At 41.1% G+C, this 24,608-nt stretch overlaps 1 protein-coding gene across 2 annotated transcripts in view; it reads right to left on the reverse strand.

Moving 5' to 3' along the window:
• LOC119566118 (opsin-3) overlaps positions 1-24,608 on the reverse strand; it is a 133,341-nt gene that overhangs the window by 21,960 nt on the left and 86,773 nt on the right. The window contains exons 4-5 of one of the 2 annotated variants that reach the window (XM_043536384.1): positions 18,257-18,490; positions 13,023-13,237 (exon numbers count right to left, since the gene is read on the reverse strand). In XM_043536384.1, coding sequence (XP_043392319.1) covers positions 13,169-13,237; positions 18,257-18,490 — 303 coding nt within the window. In that variant the 3' untranslated portion in view covers positions 13,023-13,168. Of the gene's footprint in view, positions 1-13,022; positions 13,238-18,256; positions 18,491-24,608 lie in introns of those variants that run through there. The other variant, XM_037897669.2, reaches the window with a different exon arrangement.

Raw genomic sequence — 24,608 nt, forward strand, 5'->3', positions numbered from 1 at the left:
GAAAATGTATTATTTGACTTGGATGTAAAAAAACTATATAAGACTGGTATTAAAGGGGCAGGACAGAGAGAGACCAGGGTGGCACCTGCGTGAGACCATCTCTATCTCCCTCTCCCTGCACGCTTGTATTCAATAAAAGGACCTCAGACTGTTTGAACCAAACAGATGGTGTGACTCGTTTTCCACAACAATGGGAAAGTAGTACCAGTAGCACTGGCTGACTAAAAGAAGAGTGGCTGGGACAGAATCTGAATTAGTTTGTCAAGATCAGGAGTGTTCCTGGTGTATTCAGTTGGACTGTGCCTCCAAATGAATGATGTACTGCTATGTCAGGGTAAGCACAGAGTATAGGCAATTAATGTCTATAGAACTGTAAATGTACATGACACTTTACAAACCACAATAGGGGAAAACATTTTCCTACCTCTAAGAACTTACTCCCTGAGATGCAGGACATGAGTTCCATTAAGGGGGGAGGGAGTGGAGAGAAGAATTGGGGAGAAGATAAGAATGATTTACATATGTGGTTCAGGGTTATCAGATTTCCTGATTCACTCCCCTAGCCCACCCAACCCAGCTCTTAGAGCTAACCTTTATAGTGAAGTTACAGATCCAGCTTGCTGCCTTCTGTTGGGCTTTTCCCAAGACCTCTTCCACTCAGTTCCCCAAGAACTCAGTTCGACTCGTCTCATCACTTAGGTTCTTTTATTTGGCATTAAGCAAAGGTATGCTGAGTTAATCAGACTCAAGCGTAGGGGGTGAGGGTTGGACATACCACACATCCAAAGTTACACAGCAAACCTCTTCCTTCATATCCATTGACACATTACACTGCATTTACTATACATTGCTTTACACATTTTGGGATTGGCTTGGTTACTTTGTAGGAATCAATTCCTGTATGGCATACTCTGTTTATGCACTGTCCGCGCTTGACCTACTTTTTATCTCATTTTTACATTTCCAGCTTATTTTGTCCATTGTTATTTTGCTCACAAGTAAATGGTTCCCTGTGTGTTTTCCCTCTTATCTTGGCTAGCTCAGACATTGTCTCTTAGTTTACTGACCCATCCACTTATCTTAGTTGGCATAAATATTGTGCTTTCAGCCTGCTAATTAATCTCCCTACGCCTATCTTCCAGCAAATGAGGCCTCCCCCACATCCCCATGTTTCATTTCTTATGTCAGGCCAGGCCTATGTTGTTCTAACATGCCAGAGGCTTTTCATCTTGGAAACTTGCTGCTGATATGGGTACCGCCTGGTGTGAGTTGTAGGTTTTAAGGACAAAGTTGAAGAAAGGAAATGGCACTTAGTGGACAAAACATGGAAACCTGTTTTACTTATAGGGAGCTACATCTGTGAAGGTGAGAACTGATGAATCCTGCTGCAGCCATTGAGGGTGGGAGCATCATCTCCCCCCCCCCCCCCCCCATCTAAGGAGAGGGCAGAGGCAGATGCTGACCTGTAGAGGGGGAGTGATGAGTTAATGAGTGGAGGGAGCAGAGGATAAAAAGGTGCTGGATCAATATGGATTTCTTAAATATAGATTCTGAGAGAGCAGGAAAAAAGGAGATGGGGAAGGATAGAAATAAGGTTAGCAGGAGCTGAACATAAACACTGGAGAGAGTGGGAGAGGATGGATGGGCATGAAAGGGTGGACCTGGATTGGAAGAGACATTACCTGAGGGGAGGAGGAGGCAAAGAATAAGTCTGAAATGACATGAAGATTTGTGAGAGTAAGAAAGAGAAGGTCACACTTAGAGTGATGAAAAGGTGGAAGAGAAGAGAAGCAAGTGAAAGAGAGGTTAGAAGTAATGAAACAGATAAAACTGCTGTTCCCTACTAGCTACCGCTTTTTTATTCTTTTTATAATATCTACAGAGAAACCTGACCAATCCACTGCTGTACTTGATGCTAGGCTTAGTGCTATCCATTTTATATGAATATAGAGAGTATTAAACACTAGGCCTGGTATTAAAAGGTTTAAAAGTCCATTTCTATTTGCCTGACTGCCCTCAGAATTTAGATGATCAAACCCCAGATTCACCAGAGTCTCTACATGAGGCATAAATCTAAGCACAAATTTTCTCATTGGGTTTTTTTTTGTTTTGTTTTGTTTTTTTGGTCTTTCATGTTCACATTGCTCTGACTTCCTGATTCAATGCACTCAAGTTTTCTGTTTGCTCTGAGGAATTCTTGAGGCAACCTTAGAATTGGTTAGCTTGTTCCATGCAAACATAACTTATGGATTGGTGACTTTCCGGAGTATAACTGTAACATTTTATACAAGTTCTAATCAAGCTCCACTGAACAGAGTTGTTCAAATGGCTCAGCTTGACACTTCTCCATTTTCTTATGACATTGTTGGAGTAAGTGATAATTAAGGGGCCAGATTTTGCCTGGTCCATACAAGGTGCATGCAGAAGGAGAGGAAAGACCAGGCAGAATTGCAGTCCCTGCTCTCTGGGAAGTTTAGGGGTTGCTCCCTCCCTACTACTCAAGTCTCCCAAAGGGGGCAGGGAAGGGTGGGCAGAAGGCAGAGCATTTGGCTTCCTCCTCATCTGACCCTACATGCATCAGCCAGCAAAGCTGTCCAACTGCACAGGAGGGAATGAACTGTATCGCACAAGAGGCTGTAGTAACAGGTGTTTGGAAGGTGTCCCTTAGGGTAATGTAGCACCATGCTGAGTTGTGCCTAAATGGCCCAGTTTGGCCTTAAATTACTAGCTGTGACAGAGTGAGATATTTTGTGTCAAATTGCCTCTATTTTTCAATGAAGGCAGGTTATTGTGATGCATTCCAGACAGGTGCCCTGCCCAAGGAAGATGTTCAACACCTTGTTGTAGGGCCATCAAGGAGAAGCATCAGACCACAATCTAAAGCTATTAACTGACTGTCCCTCAACTGCTGACCCACCCTCCTGGAACGATAGTTTTTTCTGCAGAGGGATCCACTTGGGGGTAGAGACAAGTGTTCCAACCAAGCAGGTGGCAAAGAATGCTTAAAAGCGGGGTGCTGCTCAGAAAAAGAGGTCATCCATTGCCACAGTACCAAAGGGCTTGCAGGGATGAGAGGCCAGGAGGGACTCTGCTGGGCCTGAAATGCTAACAGAACTCAGACTCTCAGTAGGAGTAAGATCAGATTAGGGAGGGCTACATCTCAGGACTTTCATTATTTTGTTAAGAGCTGTAACCCTTTCGTGCCTTTTAAGTCACTGTGGTTAAGAAATTCCTTTTGTTGAGTCTTTGTCCCTTGCTTTCCTGCTACATTGTCTCTGAAGGGCTTAAACTAGCCCAGGCTAGGTGGAATGTGTGTAAGTGACTGGGGGAACCCAGAAGACATGAGGCACTGGTTTCAGGGTCTAGGCCATCTAGGAGGCAGTGCCCCACATCTAAAGAAGGGGTCAGACAGGGTCTGAGCATGAGAATGTGACTAGACTCTACCTAGACTGAGTTGGCTTGGAAGCACATGGGACTCAGTGATTGGGCCCACTTGCAACAGACTGGTGTCTGCACAGTGTGGTGTGGGGCCAGATTATAACTCTTATCAAAGACTTCCTCCTCCACCTTCTCAGCACTTTGTTCCAACATAACTCTCAAAGGAGAAAGTCCGGGCTTCTGGGATTTTGTGCCTGAGTTTATGAAAACGTATGCAAGTGCACAGTGTACTGCCCTTTCTATTAAAGACTGTTGGCAGGTATGGGTTAATCATGGCGGAGGGAAGAAATCTCTTGTGCTGTAGCAAGGGGACTCCAGAATCCCAGCATGGTGGAAAGTCAGAGGGTAGGGACTGCAGCTGTCCTGATTTTGTAGAAGTAGCTGGAGGGGGAAATTGCCAACAATGCTGCCTGCAGAGATCTGACTTGAGACTGTTTCTGCTACCATTGATTCCTATTGGTCCTGGACTTTGGTCTTTCTAAGTGTGTTGTACCAATCGGTTGCAGTGTTTACTCACAGAGGGATTCCTGATTACTGTGTAATAGCTGGCAACTTATTAAAATCACCCTCTTTCTCAACATAATCAGCAGCTGCTGATAAAAAATAACACAACACACAGTCAAGCTGTCAAACTTGTTGCCAGGGGATGTTGTGAAGGCTAAAAGTATGTTACTATACCAGAGGATTTCTGTAAGATTTTTAATTTTATATGGTTTAAAGATCCCAAAGTAATGTTAATTAGAAGGCCTTTCCTTTTTCCTTTCTCTGTGAGCGGCTTACAAGGCCAAACTGCTCAGCACATCTTGGGACAGAGAGTCTGTTCTCAGAAGAGATAAGACTTTGCAAAAACTACTGTTCCTTGAAACAGCACACAGAGACCCCCACCCTTCTCACATTCTTTATCTTGCTTGTTATGTATGTTATATGGTAAGGGGGTTCAGCAGTTTCGTTATACCCTAAGAGTTGTTAAAGTCGGAAGAGATATATGTTGAAATAAAGCTCGAAAATGCATGTGAATGGATGTTGTGTGTAAATAGAAGATGAATAGTTTGGAGTGCCAGCCTAAGAGTTACCACTTCAGTATTGATTGGCTGAAGAATGCGCTAAGTGGAGATAATCAGATAATCCCCCGGAGGGCAGACTAGAACCCACCCAACGGCCTCAAGGATGGGAGAACCAAAGAACAAGATAACATCTGGCAGCAAGGAGCCGTCAGGGATGTGTCACCTGCTTATTGATTCAGCAACAGCATGATGAAGCCACCTTCACAGATTGGCATAGGAATAAACTCCTATAAAAACAGATCCTAAAGACTAAGAACTTTGAGTCTGGTTCTACAACCTCCCACCAGGAGCATCGGATGCGCATCTGACAAAGACTCGGCTCCACACTCACGCCCAGGTTACCTGGCCAGTAACTTGGCATGAGCAACCTCTAGGCTGGTAACTATAACAACTTTGCAGAACCTGTATGTGTATGTGTGTAGGAGTGAATGGGATGTAGTAAACATGACTGTTTACTTGCTTTGCCTCTTTTGGTATTTTGTGTGAGTACATGGGATAGAAAGTTTATGATTACTTGTTTACTGTGCCTCTTTTTGTATTCACAATAAACACGGCATTTTTTCTTATCCCCTTTTAAAAGATCCTGTTGGGTTTTATTTTATTGGTATAACATTTAACTGGGTTCAAAAAAGAATTTGGTAAATTCATGGATGATGGGTATTATAAGAATGGCCATGGTGCTCTGGGTGTCATAAGAATGGCCATACTAGGTCAGAGCAATGGTCCTGTTTCCTGACAGTGGTCAATGCCAGCTGCTTCAGAGGGAATGAACAGACCAGAGAAATTATCAAGTGATCCATCCCCTGTTGTCCATTCCAGCATCTGGCAGTCAGCAGCTTAGGGACACCCAGAGCATGGGTTGCATCCCTAACCATCTTGGCTAATAGCCATTGATGGACCTGTCTTCCATGAACTTATCTAGTTCTTTTTTGAACCCAGTTATACTTTTGGCCTTCACAACACCCCCTGGCAATGAGTTCCACAAGTTCACTGTGCATTGTGTGAGGAAGTACTTCCTTATGTTAGCTTTAAAACTGCTGCCTATTAGTTTCATTGGGTAACCCCTGGTTCTTGTGTTATGTTAACGGGTAAATAACACTTCCCTATTTACTTTCTCCACACCATTCTTGATTTTATAGACTTCTATCATATCCCCCCTTAGTCATCTCTTTTCCAAGCTGAAAAGTCCCAGTCTTATTAATCTCTCCTCATATGGCAGCCATTCCATACCCCTAATAATTTTTCTTGCCCTTTTCTGAACCTTTTTCAATTCCAATATATCTTTTTTGAAATGGGGTGACCACATCTGCACGCAGTATTCAAGATGTGGGCGGACCATAGATTTATATAGAGGCAATATGATATTTTCTATCCTATTTTCTATACCTTTCTTAATGATTCCCAACATTCTGTTCGCTTTTTTGACTGCCGCTGCACATTGAGTGGATGTTTTCAGAGAACTATCCATGATGACTTCAAGATCTCTTTCTTGAGTGGTAACAGCTAATTTAGACTCCACCATTTTGTATGTATAGTTTGGATTATGTTTTCCAATGTGCATTACTTTGTCTCTAGACCTCTGACTGCCAGAAGCTAGGATTGGACAATAGAAGAGAGATCAATCAATAAATTGCCCTGTTCTGTTCATTCCCTCTGAAGTATCTGGCAACAGCCACTGTCAGAATACAAGATACTGTGCTAGATGGACCAATACGTCTGACGCAGTATGACCATTCTTGTGTTCTTATACATTTAGTATGCTTATTAAATCCTACATTGCAGGAAGCTGCAATACACTGCTGCTGAGAGGGATAGGAGTTTGGATAAAGAAGAGATTTTTGATCTCTGTAGCACTTTCACTTGGTGATCTGTATAACAAGAATCCAACCAGTCTCCTTTTCATATTTTATGCATTATCCTGCCATTTTTATTGGCTAAAACAAACTTGGTGTGAATGTATCTAAAACTCACTGGGAAAATGATCATATATTACTTTTATGTGGTCTGGTGCTTTATAGATAAATACAAGATGATGGCCCTGCCCTGAGGTACTTACAATCTACAAGTTAAGACAAGGGATGCTGGCAAACACCAGGGGCAGATTAGGCAAAACGTGACACATGAGGTTTTGCTGAAACCAAATACGGTCTTTTAAGCTTCCCTGTGATTTTAAACTGCCTCTTTCTCTTCCCCCAACCTCTCCGAGATAAGATGGCCTTTTGGAGACAGTAAGTGGCCCTCAAGCCACCTTCAGCTCTCACTTTCTATTACAAAAACTCAATTACAAGCTCTTCAATAGTCCTAATTTAGATTTTACAAATAAATTGGGCTGAAAATAGATATTAGGCCATTAGGCTGGGTAATGGGCAACTGGGGCACATGGAGAAGAGAAAAGAGGATACAAAAAGGAAATACAGCAATGACATATGGCAAGAATTATATTAAGAACAACAGAGGTGTGCCAGCAGGAGAAGTCATTGAGAGCAGAAGAGAGACAGGCTCCCTGCTTTCAGTTCCAGTGCCCAGGCCCACCTGGCCCAGAGCAGCCATTACAGGGAAAGTTCAGCTTTGCCCCAGTAACCCTGGGATGGAGGGAGCATGTCCAGTTGCTCTGGGTGGATGGCACATGTGCAGTCTGGTTAGCACTAAGAGCTGTGAGAGGCTCACACATGCTCAGTGAGGGTGGAATCTTCAGAGGTTTTAGCAGCTAAAATCCAAGAAGTCTCTACTGAGCATGTGTGAACTAAGATTATTCAAAGGTTTATAACTTGGCCAGATTTGGGAGGATTTTCATGAGGATAGCAAAAGGCCATTCCCCTGCCAAAAGTCAAGTCCCTGTTCCAAAGCATGAGGGCCCAAGACCATTGCAAAGAAAAGATCTTAAGAGTTTTTTACCATGGCCAAAACAATGTATTTTCCCTAGCCTTGTTCCTGGAAACAGATAAACAGTTCTAGGTTAAATTTAAAAAAAATCAGCCTGAGGCAGACAATCAGCACGGAAAATTTCAGCACAAAAAGTTAAAGCTTGGCAAAGTTAAAAGCAACTGAAAAAATAATCTTATAATCGGAAGTGACAGGCAACCTTAATAATAGGCATTACTATCAGCCCCACCTATAATCCAGGAGCCATATCTAAAAACAATAGGACACCAGAGTTTACATTAGTTGCCTACATGCACAACTCTCAGGTGGTATAAAATATTTGGCTTGTCTGTGATGATCACTAACAAACATCTTGTTGTGACTTATTAATGTAGCATCTTATTTTGCATAACAGACCTGTCTTATTTCCTAGCACGCACACCATGATGTTCCTACCTTAGCTGCTACCGGTGTGCATGTCATAGAAACACTTCAGTGGAATTGCCAGTGGAATTTGCTTTTGATCTTACACAACTAATATAAAAGTAGCAAGTATTAATATGGCATTTAAAAATAATTCTATATAACCAATGATAGTTACAGGACTTTGTTTATAACTACAAAGTCAATTAAACGTTGTATGTATCTATCTAATACAAGCTACCCATCAGATTTCAATAGAGAAACTAAACCCAGTACATTACTTCAAGTCCAGCACATGCAACCTGAGATAAAGTAATTTGTAGAACAAAAACCTCCCAAACACTGAATTGAACAGTACTAAAGAAGCCATTGCATCTAGTTCCTATTCCTACCTTTAAGTCAGAATCATTTAGAACAGTGAAATCTGATTGATGGATACAGGCGGACAGTGCCAGAGGCAAATCTACCAGCCACTACGGCAACATTTGTTTTAAAGATAAAAAATAAAGTGTCTATTACTGCTATAACACTCAATGAGCATTTTCAGATTATTTTATTAGTTCCCATTTCTTGGAGAGTCCAAAGCATAAAAGTGGAGATATTTTGATGGTTTTTAAATATATCTTGGATATTTTTTTGAAGTAAGTATTACATTCTGCCTATCTACATTTCCCTTGTAATTTCAATTCTTCTCATTCAAAGTTCACTAAAGTCAATGGAAAGACTCCCACTGAATTCAATGGGCTTTGACTGTCCCCATGCTGTCCTGGACCCAGTGCAGTAACTACATCAATGGAGGGACGCGGGAGGCTATGATATCTGTAGTGCAGACAATCTCTTAAAGGAGTGAAACCTATCAAGAACTTATTTTAAATAAGCAATTATGACTCTGGATACACACAAAGGAAGTCTCTCTCTTTCTCGTTCAGGAGATCAGAATTTAATTTAGAGTAACCTGCCTGACTTTATTCAACTACATTGGCCTACCATTTTCTTGCATTACTTGATCCATAGTGTATGTGAACTCAGCACTTCATGACTGGCTTTCTTCTGAATATTTTAGTTCCATTAGCTTTCTGAATTAGTGGATTAATTAGTGAATTAATGTATGAATATGTTTGACAGTATATCTGAATCAGTACACATTTCTATATTTCAGCTCATTCCCAAATGTAGTACAAGTCAGAGCAGATGGGTGCACAAACACCCATTTATGCCTGGCTGAGCTTTTAAAAATGTTGGCTTCTCCCAAGGATACAGAGATTGTGGAAGAACCAGGAACAGAACACATATATCCTGGAGTACCTTAAATCACAAGACCATCCTAGATGGTGCCCTTAAAGCTGGTGCAGGAATAGAAGAGAACCTCAAGCTATATGAACAGTGCTGAGAGAGCTGTAGCACCATGCAATCTTTGTGCCACGATAGTGCACTATCTTTGGTTTAAGTTCTCTTTGTTAACACCCACAGATCAGCAGAAAGTGCAGAATCAGAATTCTGCTGTAATCCAAAGAGGGAGTGAATGCTTAAAAGGCCTTAAAATCTCTTTGCTTTTGAAGTGTCTGTATAGCCTAAGTTGGGCAATTTATCTCATAACGAATCAAGTTTGCTCAAAGTCAAGGGCATTAACGAAACTGTAAGACAAAAAAGAAATGTTGCTAGTGATGTTTCTTTCCTGTATCTTCTGCTACACTCAACATGCATCCTGTTCAATCCATCTCATTTTTAACCCATGCTGTACCGCCTAAAAGATATTGCCTGAAATCCAGTGTGACTTCTGTCCTGTGTGGGGTACTTCAGGCATGATCTTTGCACTCTGGCGAATTCAAGAGAAATGTTGTGAGCAGAATCAAGTCCTATATATAGTTTATGTCCATCTTACTAAGGCCTTTGGCTCTGTAAATCACGAAGGCCTGTGGACAGTCCTCCACAAATTCAGTTGCCCCGATAAGTTTGTCAACATTATTAAATCTCTTAATGCAGAAATGCAGGTTCATGCCTTTAACTAAGGGTGCTTCTCAGCTACCCTTGTTATTACCAATGGAGTCAAACAAGGCTTTGTTCTTGCTCTGAGATTATTTAGCATCATGTTTGCAGCTGTTCTAATAGATGCATTCAGAGACATTGATCACGGTCTTTATATGCGGTACCATATGACTGGAGGTGTCTTGAATCTGCATCACCTGGGTGCAAAGACAAAAGTTAGTAAGACAGTCATATGCAAATTACTGTTTGCTGATGATTGTGTTTTACTGGCCTATAACCTCAGGGACATTCATTTGCTGTGATTGCTTTCCACGTGCAGCAAAATGTTTTGGCTTAACAATCAGCCTGAAGAAGACAGAAGTCATGGGTCCAGCCTTGACCGGAAAGTATTGCAACTACTTCAGTTGTATCCATTGATGATGTACCACTCAGGGTCATTGACAAATTTTGCTACCTAGGCAGTGTCATTTCATGAGGTACAATGATTGATGATATTACAAAGCTCATTGGTGCAGCCAGCACTGCCTTCAGAAAACTTCAGAAAATGTCGTCTCTGGCATGAACACAGTGTCAGAGTGCAAACAAAAACTGGCGTTTTCTGCAATGTCATCATCACCACACTCCTCTACAGCTGCGATACGTGGCATACTTATCGATGCCACTCAAAATGCTTGGACCAATTCCACCTATGATGTCTACGGCAGATAATGGGAATTAAATGGCAAGATTTGGTTCTAAACTCTGAGCTCCTTGACTATACAACGTCACAGGCACTGAAGCTTTTATAGTGAGCACGCAGATGAATTGGTGCAGTTGTGTGGTCCATATGTCTGACAGTAGAATACTGAAGACCATCTTCTATGGACAATTGCAAACGGGAGCTTGTTTCAGGTGCAGACCAAGAAAATGTTACAGAGACACTCTCAAGGCCAACCTCCAATCTTGTAATGTTCATCTCAACGTCTGTGAGCTCTTAGCCCATGACAAGATCCAATGGCAGCCGCTCTGCCACCCTGGACTGAAAGACTCCAAGAGCTCACAGATTGTGGCAATCAAGGAGAGACATGTGAGGCATAAAGCTAAAAGCAGCTCATATTCATCTACAATTGCCTTCACCAGTGGCACTTGTGGATGGGACTGTAGGGCTGAAATTGGTGTTTGGTCTCATCTCAGGATCCACAATAAGTAACTGTAGCTCATCCATCAAACTCAACAGGAGACTCCATCACTGCTGTCTTGAATGGTAGGTAACAATCAACCCAGAAGGAGAGGGAGCAATAAGCACCATGGTACAGAGGGGTGAGGGAGGGCTCTGGCAAGTTTTAACTGGGAGTTGTTTATCTGAATATTTTTGAGAAATAAATGGGATGGAATTTTTAAACTGTGTGGCACAGTCCACATCTTGAGCAATGAGGGTTGGGGGGATTAAAAGACACAGAGGCGGAGAAAGGGTAGACCAACATGGCCGTGCTCTGACAGTACTCAGAACAAAGTTGTTTAAATCCTCCAGGACAGTTGTATTGTAATATAGCACAAAACACTTATTGGAAGAGGTCCCTTCCCCAAGTTGAGTCTCCATCTATGATTCGGGGGACTCCTGGGCTTCCAGCATTGGTTCTACCTTGTGGATTCAGCAAAGTGACAAAATCCGGGATTTCAGGATCATTCTCCTATGTCTCGGTGTCCTACTCGACAACCACAGAGATGTCCTGGATGGTGTCCATAACATGCCGTGGTTCAGTGACAGCATCTCTGCTAAAAATATGGTCCAGCTCCTCTTGGTAGCTGCAGACTTGCAAGCTCTCCCAAAACCTTATTGTTGTCTCTAACATTCTTAGGAACCTCTTGTTGTGGCATTGGCTCTGGTCCTAAGATTGCCTCCTCCCTTTATTTACTCTGATAGCCTCTTGTAGACTAGTGCACTACAGTGACTGCTCTTCACCAGGACCTGGACACACTCCTCTCCCCAGAGGGCAATATAGATCAGGACTTCAGCAAAGGCCCACATACAAGCACAACCTTGGCTGCTGAATAATTGTTTTGTTTTTTTTTAATTCTAGATATGAGAACTCACCATGAGTTTGACTTGCAGAGGGCCACACCTAGCTGTATGCCAACATTTAAATGGGGAGGTGACATCCAGTTAAGATGACTCTGGAGCAGTAGAAGGTACACAGGTGAACAGAGAGGCCAACACAGGTAGCCAACAATGCAGTGTAGGATACCAATGGGAGGCCTGCCATATAGACGTGGTACAGTTGTTTGAGGATAGGAGTGCATCTGCACCTTCTTGGTTCCAGGTAAACTCCTTCCACATCTCAGTAAATCTACTTCCAAAACGGGTTTATCAATGCAGGTTAAAGTGCCAGATGATTCACAACAACAAATGTTGCAAGGCACATTATCATGAAATAATTCAAATGAATCTGCAACCACTTTCAAATGTACACAAACCCACAGTCTCCCTGCAGCTTGTCCCTAAACACACTCCACTGGGCAACCTTTATTCACACCACTGAACTAATTATTTATGTGAGCAATCCTACTGCAGGCAATGGGAGTCTTTGCATGAATAGGTGCTCACCTAAGGCTTGCACAAATTTAGACCCATGTCTTGTCTAGAGGCAATTTCACATGCATTATGGGCCTGCTCCAATGTCCACTAAAGTCAATGGGAATCTTTGCAGTTTGATGAGTTCACTTATATTTTCCCACAATACTGTCCCTCCTCTGTTGTGTGAGAAGTTTTGGATGGTCACAGTATTAAACTTTTTCAAGTGATGTGCCTAGTCTTTTAAGCATCACTTCTTTCCCCAAATCTTTGAGAAAATTACAGTCAGCTTCTATTTTTATAAGCATAATTATTTTAATACAAAAAGACAGACTGCGTGGAAATCAAACCACTAACCAGGGACTTCACATTCACATCTAATTTAGCCCTTCTCATGCATGCTCTCCTCAGTTATGCTCAGAAGCACTTTTTCAACATCAGGAAGAGTTCTTTAATAATCACGGTATGATTTTTTCACAACACAGTATTACCCATACAAGCTTTAGTGGATGTCTTTTCAGGAGCAGAACTTGAAACAGTCAATATTTAGGAATGGCTTTTGTTCTGTGTAATTAGACATAGCTTCATTGACTTCAACGGAGTTTACGGTACTTAACATCAACAGAAGATGTGGCTTGTAATCTTTACACTGGCATCCAAGCAAGAGGTTCTACAGAGCTTTAAACAATTTACTTTGGTTTAAATTAGACTAACATGAAGTATATGGCACTTCCAGAACTCTTCAGATATTAACAGTGAAAGGAAAACCCCAGATTGAGCCTTATAGCATGAGAAATGCACTGACATCTCTTCTTTAGCTGCCAATATTGCTTAGCTGACAGAATTAGAACAAATGCAGAGTAATTGAGTTGTTATGACGATCCATGACCCAGCCGATCAGAGTGTTCCTGTTCTGAAAAAATGGTGAAAATATGGATTTGTATTGACCTTCTACTTTTGTGTTGAACTTACACACTTAAGTTCCACAGTTCGGAGAGAAAAAATCACTCTATTTTACTTCTGACTCAACTTTCTAAATGGTATGAGAGCTGAAAAACAGCTCTGTGGGCTAGAGGATTTAGAGGGTTCAAGGTTTAGGCATCCTGGCAATCACAAAAACCCTGTTCAGCTGTGTCCCTAACCCTGTAGGGACCTAAAGTCCCTAAGCACCAATGTTTCCATTAGTAAAGTCCCCCTAGGCACCTACATTTCTGTTGGTAGGCATATGCACAGTGTCAGAATCCTGACGCTGCACTGAGCTGGTTGGTGTCTAGCTCACACTGAAGCCCTAACAGGATTCACAAACTAAATATTCTCCTGCCCTCACCTGTGGGGCCTGATCTGGTCTCCCACATATTCAGTGTTCAAACCACCGGGCAGTTGGGTATGAGGGTGGTGGCACCACTGCTACCTCCTCTGTTTTTTCACAAGAAAGAAGCGAGCTGGCTTAGTTACCTAGCTGTGGGAGAGAGTTCATGGCTGTGCACCTTGAGTGGAGGATGGCATCTCTTTTCAGCCTAGAGTTTAGGCAGGGCTTAGGACAGCCACCTCTCTTCTGCGTTTCCTATCGGCTAGCTTAGGTTGCTTCTGGCTCAGTGTGATGGCTTCTATTAATCTCTTTTTAGGCACCTAATTCTCTCCATGCATCGTATAGGGAGTCTGGCTAATAAACAGGGTTGTAAATTCCACTAGGTGGCAGGGCACCTAAAGGTTAGGCACCGCAATGCCCAATGCCCAAGTGAATCGAGCCCCATTATTAATTATTATTATTTTGATTTCATTACACTGAAACCTGACCCAAGTCCTTTCTTAAAACTCACTCCTGCCATGAAGCTTACAAAAACTGAGAATGAGAAAAGTAACTATTAAAAAAAACCAAACCCCAAAACAGCAAGAAACAGCAACACAAAGAGTAGCCACAATTTTAAGCACTAGCCTTGATAGCTGTGCAGCTTTGTCCCTCCTCTTTGCTTTGCTAAACTCTGGCTATCATGTTAAGGTAGACAGTAAGAACAAGTGGTGTAAGCTGTCTAAGGGCAAAGATAAATGTAATACTCCAATATCCTATATCATCAGAGACTAAGCAAGGACATTTCAGAAGGAATCAAAGACATCTGCAACTTTTTCAAAGTTCCTAGCATCTCTGCAGACTGACTTTTCACTTCCTGATGTTGCCACACTGTAGACTCTTCCAACAGATTTTGTCCCTAAACAAAGAGACTTTCCTATGGCTCTTCCTCCTCCTTCCAAAGTTTATAGTATTTGGATCATGTAACTAGAACACCATCCCAATACAGTATCTACCAAGAAGGAAAGGGGAGGTGTTGCAACAGTAGAGTGTCTTGCTACTGTGCCAGCTATGTTCCTTGGGTATATGTGCTAAAAGTTTTTCTTCTTGAGAAACTGCCTGGCTGTATTTTCCCTGACTGTAAAGATCTTCTGTTGCAGGTGGAATCTATAACACAAACAATTTCAATCCAGTCTGATTTTCCTATGAGCTTATGACACTCTGAAAGACAGGGTTCTTATTACATGCTTGGAGCAGTGTGGTCTTTCCGATGCTCTTCTGACAAGACCTCAGTCCTGCGTATCTCTCTGGGTGTCAATTTATACACTACATATAATTATTCTTATGACATTGTTCCTGTGAAATTTTGAGATACTCAAGACACCGTGCTATGCTTATGTATTTCAGTATCTATATTGTTCCTCAGGCTTCCATAATTTTATCATTGATGATGTGGTTCTTTTGTGCAGATGATACCAAAACATATCCCCTTTGTTGAATCTTCCTGCAGCAATCTCAGTACTCATGGACTGAAACTAAAGACCTAATCATTCAGAACCCTTTCAGAATAAATACAGATAAGACACAGGCTGTTTCTAAGGACTACCCAGGAGCTTTTTGAGGTGTACGGAGGAAGAAAAGGAAGTTGCTGCTTTGCTTCCATCTTAGCCCCTTCCAGTAGGAGCAACTTATCCTCCTCCCCAATGGCTCAAAGAGGACTTCAGAGGCAAAATCCTGGACTTATTGAAATCAATGGAACTTTTGTCATTGACATCAATAGGGCCCTAGTATCTGCCTGGAATCTTAAAGCAAGCTCAACCCTTGATGCAAGAAGCATATTAGTTCCAGTCAAACTTCCTTTTCCTGTTTGGAAACATGGGTCTACATGAATCATAGTGAAGCAGCTAAGTGCTCTGAGGTAGTTTGATAAGAAAGGCAATGTTAGCATATCTTTGTTTATTACAATCTCATTTTTCCATATCTAAGCTGAACATAATACTGCTGGTCATGTATATTAATAGTAGATTCCAGTGGATATATAATAAAGAATCCAGAGCCACTATTTGTTTTGTTATAATATAACTAAATATGTTGATACTATATTGAACTGGGGGTGAAATTCTATAGTAATTTTAACACTTATAGTATCAAAAAAAGACATCTTTATAAATCACATGTGTCATAACCATATAGCTAAGGGTAGCCTAGAATTCCTCCTTACCTGTAAGGGGTTAAGAAGCTCAAATAACCTGGTTGGCACCTGACCAAAAGGACCCAATGGGGAAAGAAGATAATTTCAAATCTTGGTGGGTGGGGGGAAGACTTTGTTTTGTGTGTTCTCTTGGGAAGCAGAGAAGCATCAGGTCAGAAAACTCCGCCTATAAACCATCCTAAAAGTCTCTCGTATTACAAAAATTGTATGTAAAAGCCAGGCAAGGCGTGTTAGATTATCTTTTGTTCTGCTTATGAATTTTTCCTTTGCTGGAGGGAGGTTTATTCCTGCTTTTTGTAACTTTGAAACTAAGCCTAGAGGAAGTTCTGCTGTGTTTTTGAATCTTTTGTTACCCTGTAAAGTTATTTTCCATCCTGATTTTACAGAGGTGATTTTTACCTTTTTTTTTAAATAAAAGCCTTCTTTTAAGAACCTGACTGATTTCTCTATTGTCCTAAGACCCACGGGTTTGGGTCTGTGATCACTTTGTAACCAATTGGTTAGGATATTATTCTCAAGCCTCCCCAGGAAAGGGGGTATAAGGGCTTGGGGGGATATTTTGGGGGAATTGGAACTCCAAGTGGTCCTTTCCCTGATTCTTTGTTAAATCACTGGGTGGTGGCACCATACCCTCCAAGGGCAAAGAATTTGTGCCTTGGGGAAGTTTTAACCTAAGCTGGTAGAAATAAGCTTAGGGGGTCTTTCATGCAGGTCCCCACATCTATACCCTAGAGTTCAGAGTGGGGAGGGAACCTTGACAACATGGAACTTTTAGAATTCATAATTTCAATGTATGTTTAGAATTTACAACAATGGATTCACAATTTTCAACATCAAAAACATCCACAGATTTTTCCCTATTGCAAATTTAGCACCTGTGGCTAGAAAGCACCTGCTGGAGGATCTAATTTGTCCCTTGGGTTTCTACAGTCCTGTTCTGTAGAAAAATATGTGGGTCTTTTATCCAGGCTATTTTTGAACATCTCTGCAGCTGGTGGCTCAACAGGCTCCCTCAGCAAAATATTCCATAGTTGCACTGAAATTGTTGCTAGATGTTATTTTTAATGTCTTTCTTTTAATTAACAGTTTTGTTTTCCAAAATAACTAGCACCCACTATTTAAGTTCTACACCAACTCATTAATTTCAAACATTTTGGGCAAGATCTTCAGCTGGTGTAAATCTGTGAATGCACTTCAATGGAACTGTGCCGATTTATACCAGCGGAGCACTTGGCCCGTTAAGAGCCAAACTCTATCCTCATACATTAGCATTCAGCTATCTCTGCATTTGAAGGGGAAGAATGTAGCATTTGGCTCTCAAACTTGCAACTGTAATGGCAATTTGTTTTCAAGGGTCATTGTCAAGACTGATAAATAATAAATATTTCTCCAGCCTTCTTTTCTTGTATATCCAGGTCATGCATTTTTAAAAACCCTTCCCCGCCCCGCAAAAAAACCCCAAATGGTTCAAGGGCTCTTTCTGGTAAATATATGCCAACATACCCCACTTACATAGGGAACTCTGCAACTTACAAATTAACATCCAGTGTGTGTGAAAAAGAGAGAAAGCAATTTCAGTAAGCAGATACATTTCCAGGGTGGTATTACATTGGTCTCAAACTTTTCTATACTGGGATCCTGCCGATGTTGCTTTTCATCTAGCTAAAACACCCCTTTTACTTAGCAATATGGGAAGGGTAGGCTGGTTATGACCCCAGACTGAGAACCCCAGGTGTATTGTGAACAGAGTACAGTATCCCTAAGGACAATGTACGTCTCAACAGAGCGTCTGCCCCATGTCTTCCAACTGAAGAACTGATCTCTCAGACCATCATGCAATTCCTCTTACATTCTTACTCAGTCCTGTCTAGCTTCTGTAGGGCTTTCAACCAACCATGCCCAATTAAAAAAGACACTTTAGACATCATGTATATCATGCACATCTTTTTCCACAAGGCAGTAAATTGGCACCACCACAATGATGCAGCTCTTTGAGTAAAAAGGCTAGTGGAGTACTTCATTTACTAAAGCACCCAAAACCTCTTGACCATTTTATTCTGTTTGTTACTCTGGCTGTGAGGTGCTGAAATAATACTTTGCACCTTTAATATAAGAACTACTTTACAGAGCTGGATATGGGTTATCCCCATTTGAAGATGGGGAATAAGAGGGTAGCTGTGATGTGGGATTCTGTCAGATATGCAGAGGATGTTGGGATGGGGAGAAACCAATGATAATCATATAAGATCAATTTGAAGACAATCAGTACAAATATTAGGCATTAATCCCTTTAAATGAGTCCAAACTATTTTCAGCCCTGAGGTTAACAGGACATGAGGTTTCCTTTCGGTTTTGATCATGTAGTAACAGATGAGCCATTTTAAAAGACTGCTAATCAGTAGTGAATACGTAGTGACAGCAATGTTCCTTACCTGCTTGTTCATAAGTATGTAGATAATTGGATTGCATACGGTACTGCTCTTTGCCAGGATGGAAGGTATGATATATGCTACTGGAGAAACTGCACCTGGACTACCAAATGTTGCGAGCAGTGCTATAACTCCATAAGGCATCCAGCATATTAGATAACAGATTATTGTAGTAATCACCATAAAGAGGACATGGTATTCCCTTTTGCGGGCAGCATTCTTCCGGATTTTTCCAACCTGGTGAAAGGTAAACAATAATATCAACTTATGAAGAAGCTAGAACAGTCATTTTATCACTAAAACAGCTTATAAATCTTGGACTACAATTCAAAGTATCACATTCTGACTGACAAAAATAACTATAGAAGCAAACTGAGGGCCTGATCCAAAACTGATTGAAGTCAATGGGAATCTTTCCACTGATTCCTCTGGGCTTTGGATGATGCGCTGAGTGCATAATGCTGTCAACAGAAACCAGAATTCCATTAGAGTTTTAAGAAAAGGTAGGAAAATGACAAAGTCATCACTTAGTTTTTCTTGTCTCCTAAAACATCCCCAGGTGTTTTATAAAAGATGTACAATAATTTAACTCAGTTTTTTCCAGCATACAGGACTTGTTTGAAATGGAATAACTTCATGATATTTACAAAGGACCATTAAAAGTTTATCTGGTTGAGATATCAAAATGAACAAAACATTATTAGCACATCTCCTGAGAGTTATTACAAACTTTCTCTTACTGGACTGTTTCGACTATATCCATACCCCTGATGGCCTTGGTAATATTAGTGAGTGCACAGAAAACACATATTCCCCTTAGGAAGAAACCTCACTAGATATTGAAGAGGAATAGACTGTGTTTTGTGAATATATTCCCTTTTTTTTGGTTTCTCTACGTGCCCCCTAAACATGGAATTTTCTTCCTGAACATCTACGCCACAGAACCTCCTCGCTCCCCCATCCCCCATATTTACAGCCCAACTTTTCCCACAATATTTTAAACAATGATCCTCTCATTAATAACATAAAAAGTGTAATTCTAAAAGACACTCTCATTAAGGCCTCTTAGCCATGGCAGGGGGGTATGGAAGGGCCTTGGTGAAAATGACTCAGACCCAAAGGATCTAGAACTTTGAGAATTTGTAAACAAAAAGGCAGCTCGCATTAATATCAATTATCAAACACTTCAAACAAAAAACAGATAAGAATTTGAAGTGAACTGATTTTGGACAGATTCTGTTGTAAACTGCAGAAATGCACATAATGAAGGCTCTGTTTCAGGGGAAAAACATGTACATTAAATCATTAGAGCCGAAGGTGGTAACTGTTGACAATTTGAGAAGTATAGCATCTTCCATTGCAATCTGCGGCGTATAAGCCACGCAAATTCTAATGACAGTTGTATACTCAACCTTCTATATACTAAGCTGAGAGAGAGAGAGAGAGAGAGTATATACACCCCTGACTGCAAGTTATCAACAAATATTATTATACACTGTGACTAATGTTAAGTTACGTGGAAGGCAGAGTAATATGATGTGATGTCAGTCTTTTTGGTGTGGCGTTTGTCTGGTACCACAGTAGCAAAACAAATACATTTTACTCTAGAGTGTGTACATAAAGCAAACACAATACTGCACTACACAGAAGGATTTTGCCAAATTTCCCAGGGCCCTCTAATACCAATTCTCTCTGTAAGTAGCAATAAAGAAATCCGGCTTTTCTGAAAATGTAGGGGGAAAAACATTTAGTAGGAACAAAGCTGCTTATATATAAATTGTATCCTATGAGACACTTTAATAGATAAAAAGGTCCAATCATGCATTGCTTGTTCATATAAAACTCCCACTGGCTGTAATGGAAATTTTGTCTGATTATAGAGTGCAGGTCCAGCTCCTATGGGAGCTGGAATAATATTAGGGACTTAATATTAATAGAGGCAGGCAAAGTCCCCAGCTCAGCCATGTTAATCAGAGTTAAAGATTGCCAGTGAAGGCAGAGGCCTCAGACAGCACATTTGTGCTCCCTGTTTTAGATAATGGCCCTGCCCTGAAGAGTTTACAATCCAAGTAGATGAAATAGATGAGTGATAAGGAAAGGGATGCCATGTAAAAGCATCGTACTGTGGCTGTGATGTTTGGCACACATCTAGCTAGTTCCATTGTTTTTATGGGTTTATTTTTACCGGTGTTGCCAACTCTTGCGATTTTATTGTGAGTTTCACAATGTTTGATGTTTTAGTTAAGGCCCCAGCTCCTGGAAACAAGGGATTATGTGAGCACCTCAACAGTCATTTAAAAAAGGAAATTTCTAGCCCTCATGGTCGCAGAGAAAAGCTTGAAAATGGGACCCAAGTGAACCCTAAAGGCTCAAAAGCCACAAGGCAAATAAAAAAATTGCCTAATGTATATTTTTTAAATCTCATGATTTTTAATGGACCTGACCCATGATTTTTTAATGTTTGTCGTTGGCAATATTGTTATGTGTTTATGTGATCATGCAAGTTAGGTAAGCTCTCTTCTGCTTCCTGATTTTTTTATATCATGTTCTTCCCTACCCTCCTTCTTAATAATAACACCTAGCTCTTATATAGCACTTTTCATTCGTAGATCTCAAAGCAGTTTATAAAGGAGGTCAGCAGCATTCGCCCCATTTTACAGATGGAGAAACTGAGGCACAGAGGGGGGTGTCAGGAAGTGCTGGAAGGTTTAAAAGGGTAGCTAAAATGTAATTGCATTCTGCAGGGCTGTTCAACCTACAGCCAGCAGGCTATGCACAGCCCACCAGAGCATTTCATAAACCCCCCAGCCTGCTTCAACACAATATACTAGAGGTCCATTCATTAGTGTTTTGTCATCATGTTTACATCATTTTAGTTTACACAAATAAACTTTAATAGCTTTAGCTTTCTTGACAGGATAACGCCTTGTGCGTGGGGGGAACTGGAAGATGTGGTATATCTTGACTTTAATAAGACTTTTGATACTGTCTTGTATGACCATCTCATAAAGAAAGTAGGGAAATACAATCCACTATAAGGCGAGTGAGTAACTCGTTGGAAAACCATTTCCAGAAAGTAATTATCAGCGGTTCACCATCAAGCTGGAAGGGCATAACAAGTGGAGTCCTGCAGGGATCAGTTTTGGGTCTGGTTCTGTTCAATATCTTCATCAACTATTTAGATAATGTCATAGAGAGTACACTTATAAAGTTTGCAGATGATAAGCTGGGAGGTGTTGCAAGTGCTTCGGAGGACAGGATTAAAATTCAAAATGGTCTGTACAAACTGGAGAAATGGTCTGAAGTAAATAGGATGAAATTCAATAAAGATAAATACAAAGTACTCCACTTAGGAAGGAATAATCAGTTGAACACTTTAAAATAGAAAATGACTGCCTAGGAAGGAGTACTACAGAAAGGGATCTGGGGGTCAGAGTGAACCACAAGCTAAATATGAGTCAACAGTGTAATGTTGTTGCAAAAAAAGCAAACACCATTCTGGGATGTATTAGCAGGAGTGTTGTAAGCAAGACATGAGAAGTAATTCTTCCGCTCTTCCCAACGCTGATTAGGTCTCAACTGGAGTATTGTGTCCAGTTCTGAGTGCCACATTTCATGAAAAATGTGGACAAACTGGAGAAAGTCCAGAGAAGAACAGCAAAAATTATCAAAGGTCTAGAAAACATGACCTATGAGGGAAGACTGAAAAAACTGAGTGTGTTTAATCTGGAGAAGAGAAGACTGAGAGGGGCATGGTAACAGTTTTTAACGTAAAACGTTGTTACAAGAAGGAGAGAGAAAAATTGTTGTTCTTAACCTTTGAGGATAGGACAAGAACCAATGGGCTTAAACTGCAACAAGGGCAGATTATGTTGGACATTAAGAAAAACTTCTTGTCATGGTAGTTAATACTGGAATAAATTACCTAGGGAGGCTGTGGAATCTCTATCACTGGAGATTTTTAAGAGCAGGTTAGACAAACACTGAAAGGGGTGGTTTACATAATACTTAGTCCTGCCGTGAGTTCAGGGGACTGGTCTAGATGACCTCTCGAGGTCCCTTCCAGCCCTAGAATTCTATTATTCTAAGTGTGTAAATAGACAATACTGTACAGAGAAACAATATATGTAAATACATATTAAATAAGCTGAACTTAAAATATAAATCAGTACAGGTGACTTTAAAACTTATTAATGAATGCTGTTTGGCCCACGCAAGGTCATGCTTAAGTTTATGTGGCCCTCCTGTGTAATAAGGTTGGGCACCACTGGTGTGCCATCCCAACAGTCTAGTTTTTGAGGACATACAATGTATTTTTATGTATTTAACTCAGTTGTCATTGCAGCTTTATAGTTCACCTTTAAAAGGTGTTACCTTTTAAAGTTCACCTTTATAGGTGTCAGAGAGCCTCAAATACAATACACTTCAAGGTTATCAGAGGCCTGAAAAGTTATGTTTTTGCCAGGATCAAGAACACTAGGCAATAAAACAATAAAGAAGTGGTTACAGTCCATATTTTAAAACAGATATTAAGAAAGCCACTAGATCTTATTTGCAATAATCAAATATGAACCCCTCCCAGAGAAAGCTTTGTGTCTAGACAAAGAGAGTATTGGACAACAACAACCGAAAGAGTGTTCAAAACCTGTTTCCATGTATATGGCAACTGAGTTTATGTTAAGCCTAAATTAATTGCAATGGGGTTCAAATGTTTTGTTTCTGCTATTTTGAGTGAAATGTATTTTAATTAAATAAAGCAGTAAACTGAAATGATAGTAAAATATATATATTTGAAGTCTGTTTTCGTATCTATAATAGAGATTTATCTACACTGGGCTTGAAACCACTAGCTACCTCTGTACAGCTGCCCCAATGCAAATTCCTCGGATGAAACTCTTACTCCTGCTACAATCCCTGTACTCTGAGGGGAAAGGCTGAAGCAGTGTGAAGTGGCTCTCTAAGCCCCAGTTCTGATTCCCCTGGCACAGCTGCAAGTCTGCCTTCTCAGGGCAAGCCCCGACATAGGGAGCATACCTATAGGGCGTGGAAGGGGTGTGTTGGGGCTGCAGGAGCTGCACTGCAGGGATTCCAGGCTGTGCAGCAGCCCAAAGGGCAGCACTCACAGGCTGCTGTGACTGTAACCCAAGTAACACTAAGGGCTGAGGAGCAGCCCATGACTGGGAGAAAATGATCTTTGCTTGAAGCCATCATAGCTCCCCTGTCAAATGAGGCACAGCAAAGAATCTCACCCCTAGTATAGATATGATCTGTAGCAGTGCAGTTTATTTGCCCTGCTTTTATCCTGGATTAAGAAGGATGTGGTTCTACAAATCACGCTGCATTGGTGTAAACCATGGCTACGCTAGGAGTTTGCATCAGTTCAACTATGCACATGGCTGAAATCCCAGTGTGGGGAAAGTTTGTATTTGTTCTGAAGATTAGGGAGCCAACACGTAGATGGACTTGTCCTGGGCCAAAATTTACATGTCTGCTTTGTTACCACTGATCTTAGAAGACAAGTTATAGTTACAGCCACTCCTGGAAAGGACGTAGTATGGCTGAAAACACTCATGTAGTGACGACTTGTGCCTGTCATCATAATGACATTTATACTTCCTGTGGTCTCTAGATTCTAGACTACACAGGCTCAGGATGGGTTTCTAAATCAGATGAAATATCAGGATGTTGCAAACTCCTTCTATATTATACATAATGTTCTTTTAACACAATTTGTTTGATAAGGTTGTGAAGTCAAGCACTCAAATGTTAGAAAAGGCCACAATTAAGGTTTCTTGTGCAACCTTAATTCAGCTTTCTTGTACATATGCCTTATGGCACAATCTTTAATTACATGATCACACATTATTTATTCCATTATTATTATTAATTTCTTCCCTCATTCAGTACAGCTCCTTGTCATATATGCTCTCCTGCCTCCCCTGCTTCCTAGTCCCCTTGTCCAGCTACTCCCTGTCTTCACCATCCTGCAACCCAGCTCCTCATCCAATCTCAGTGTTCTCTATCCCCAGTCAACTGGCTCCCAGTCCCCCCTCCAATTTCCCTCACTAGCTCTGAATACCAGTCTCCACCACAGTTCCCAGTCTCCTTTCCCAACCAGTCCCAGTCTCCCGCTCCAACTCCCAGTCAGAGTTTCTCCCTCTTTGGTCCCAATCTTATTAGACTCCTTGTGCCTATCGAATCCTTTCCCTGTCCCCCCCATTCCAGCTCTGCATTTGATTCCCCTTTGCATTCCAGTCAGGCAGCTTTCTCCTCCATGGGGCCACTGAGAGCACTTGAGACGCTGGCTCCCTGCTCTCCGCTCTGGAAAAACCTCCCAAATGTTAGTTCTGAACTC

This window comes from Chelonia mydas, chromosome 1 (genome assembly GCF_015237465.2).
Source record: "Chelonia mydas isolate rCheMyd1 chromosome 1, rCheMyd1.pri.v2, whole genome shotgun sequence".
Lineage (NCBI taxonomy): Eukaryota > Metazoa > Chordata > Testudines > Cheloniidae > Chelonia > Chelonia mydas.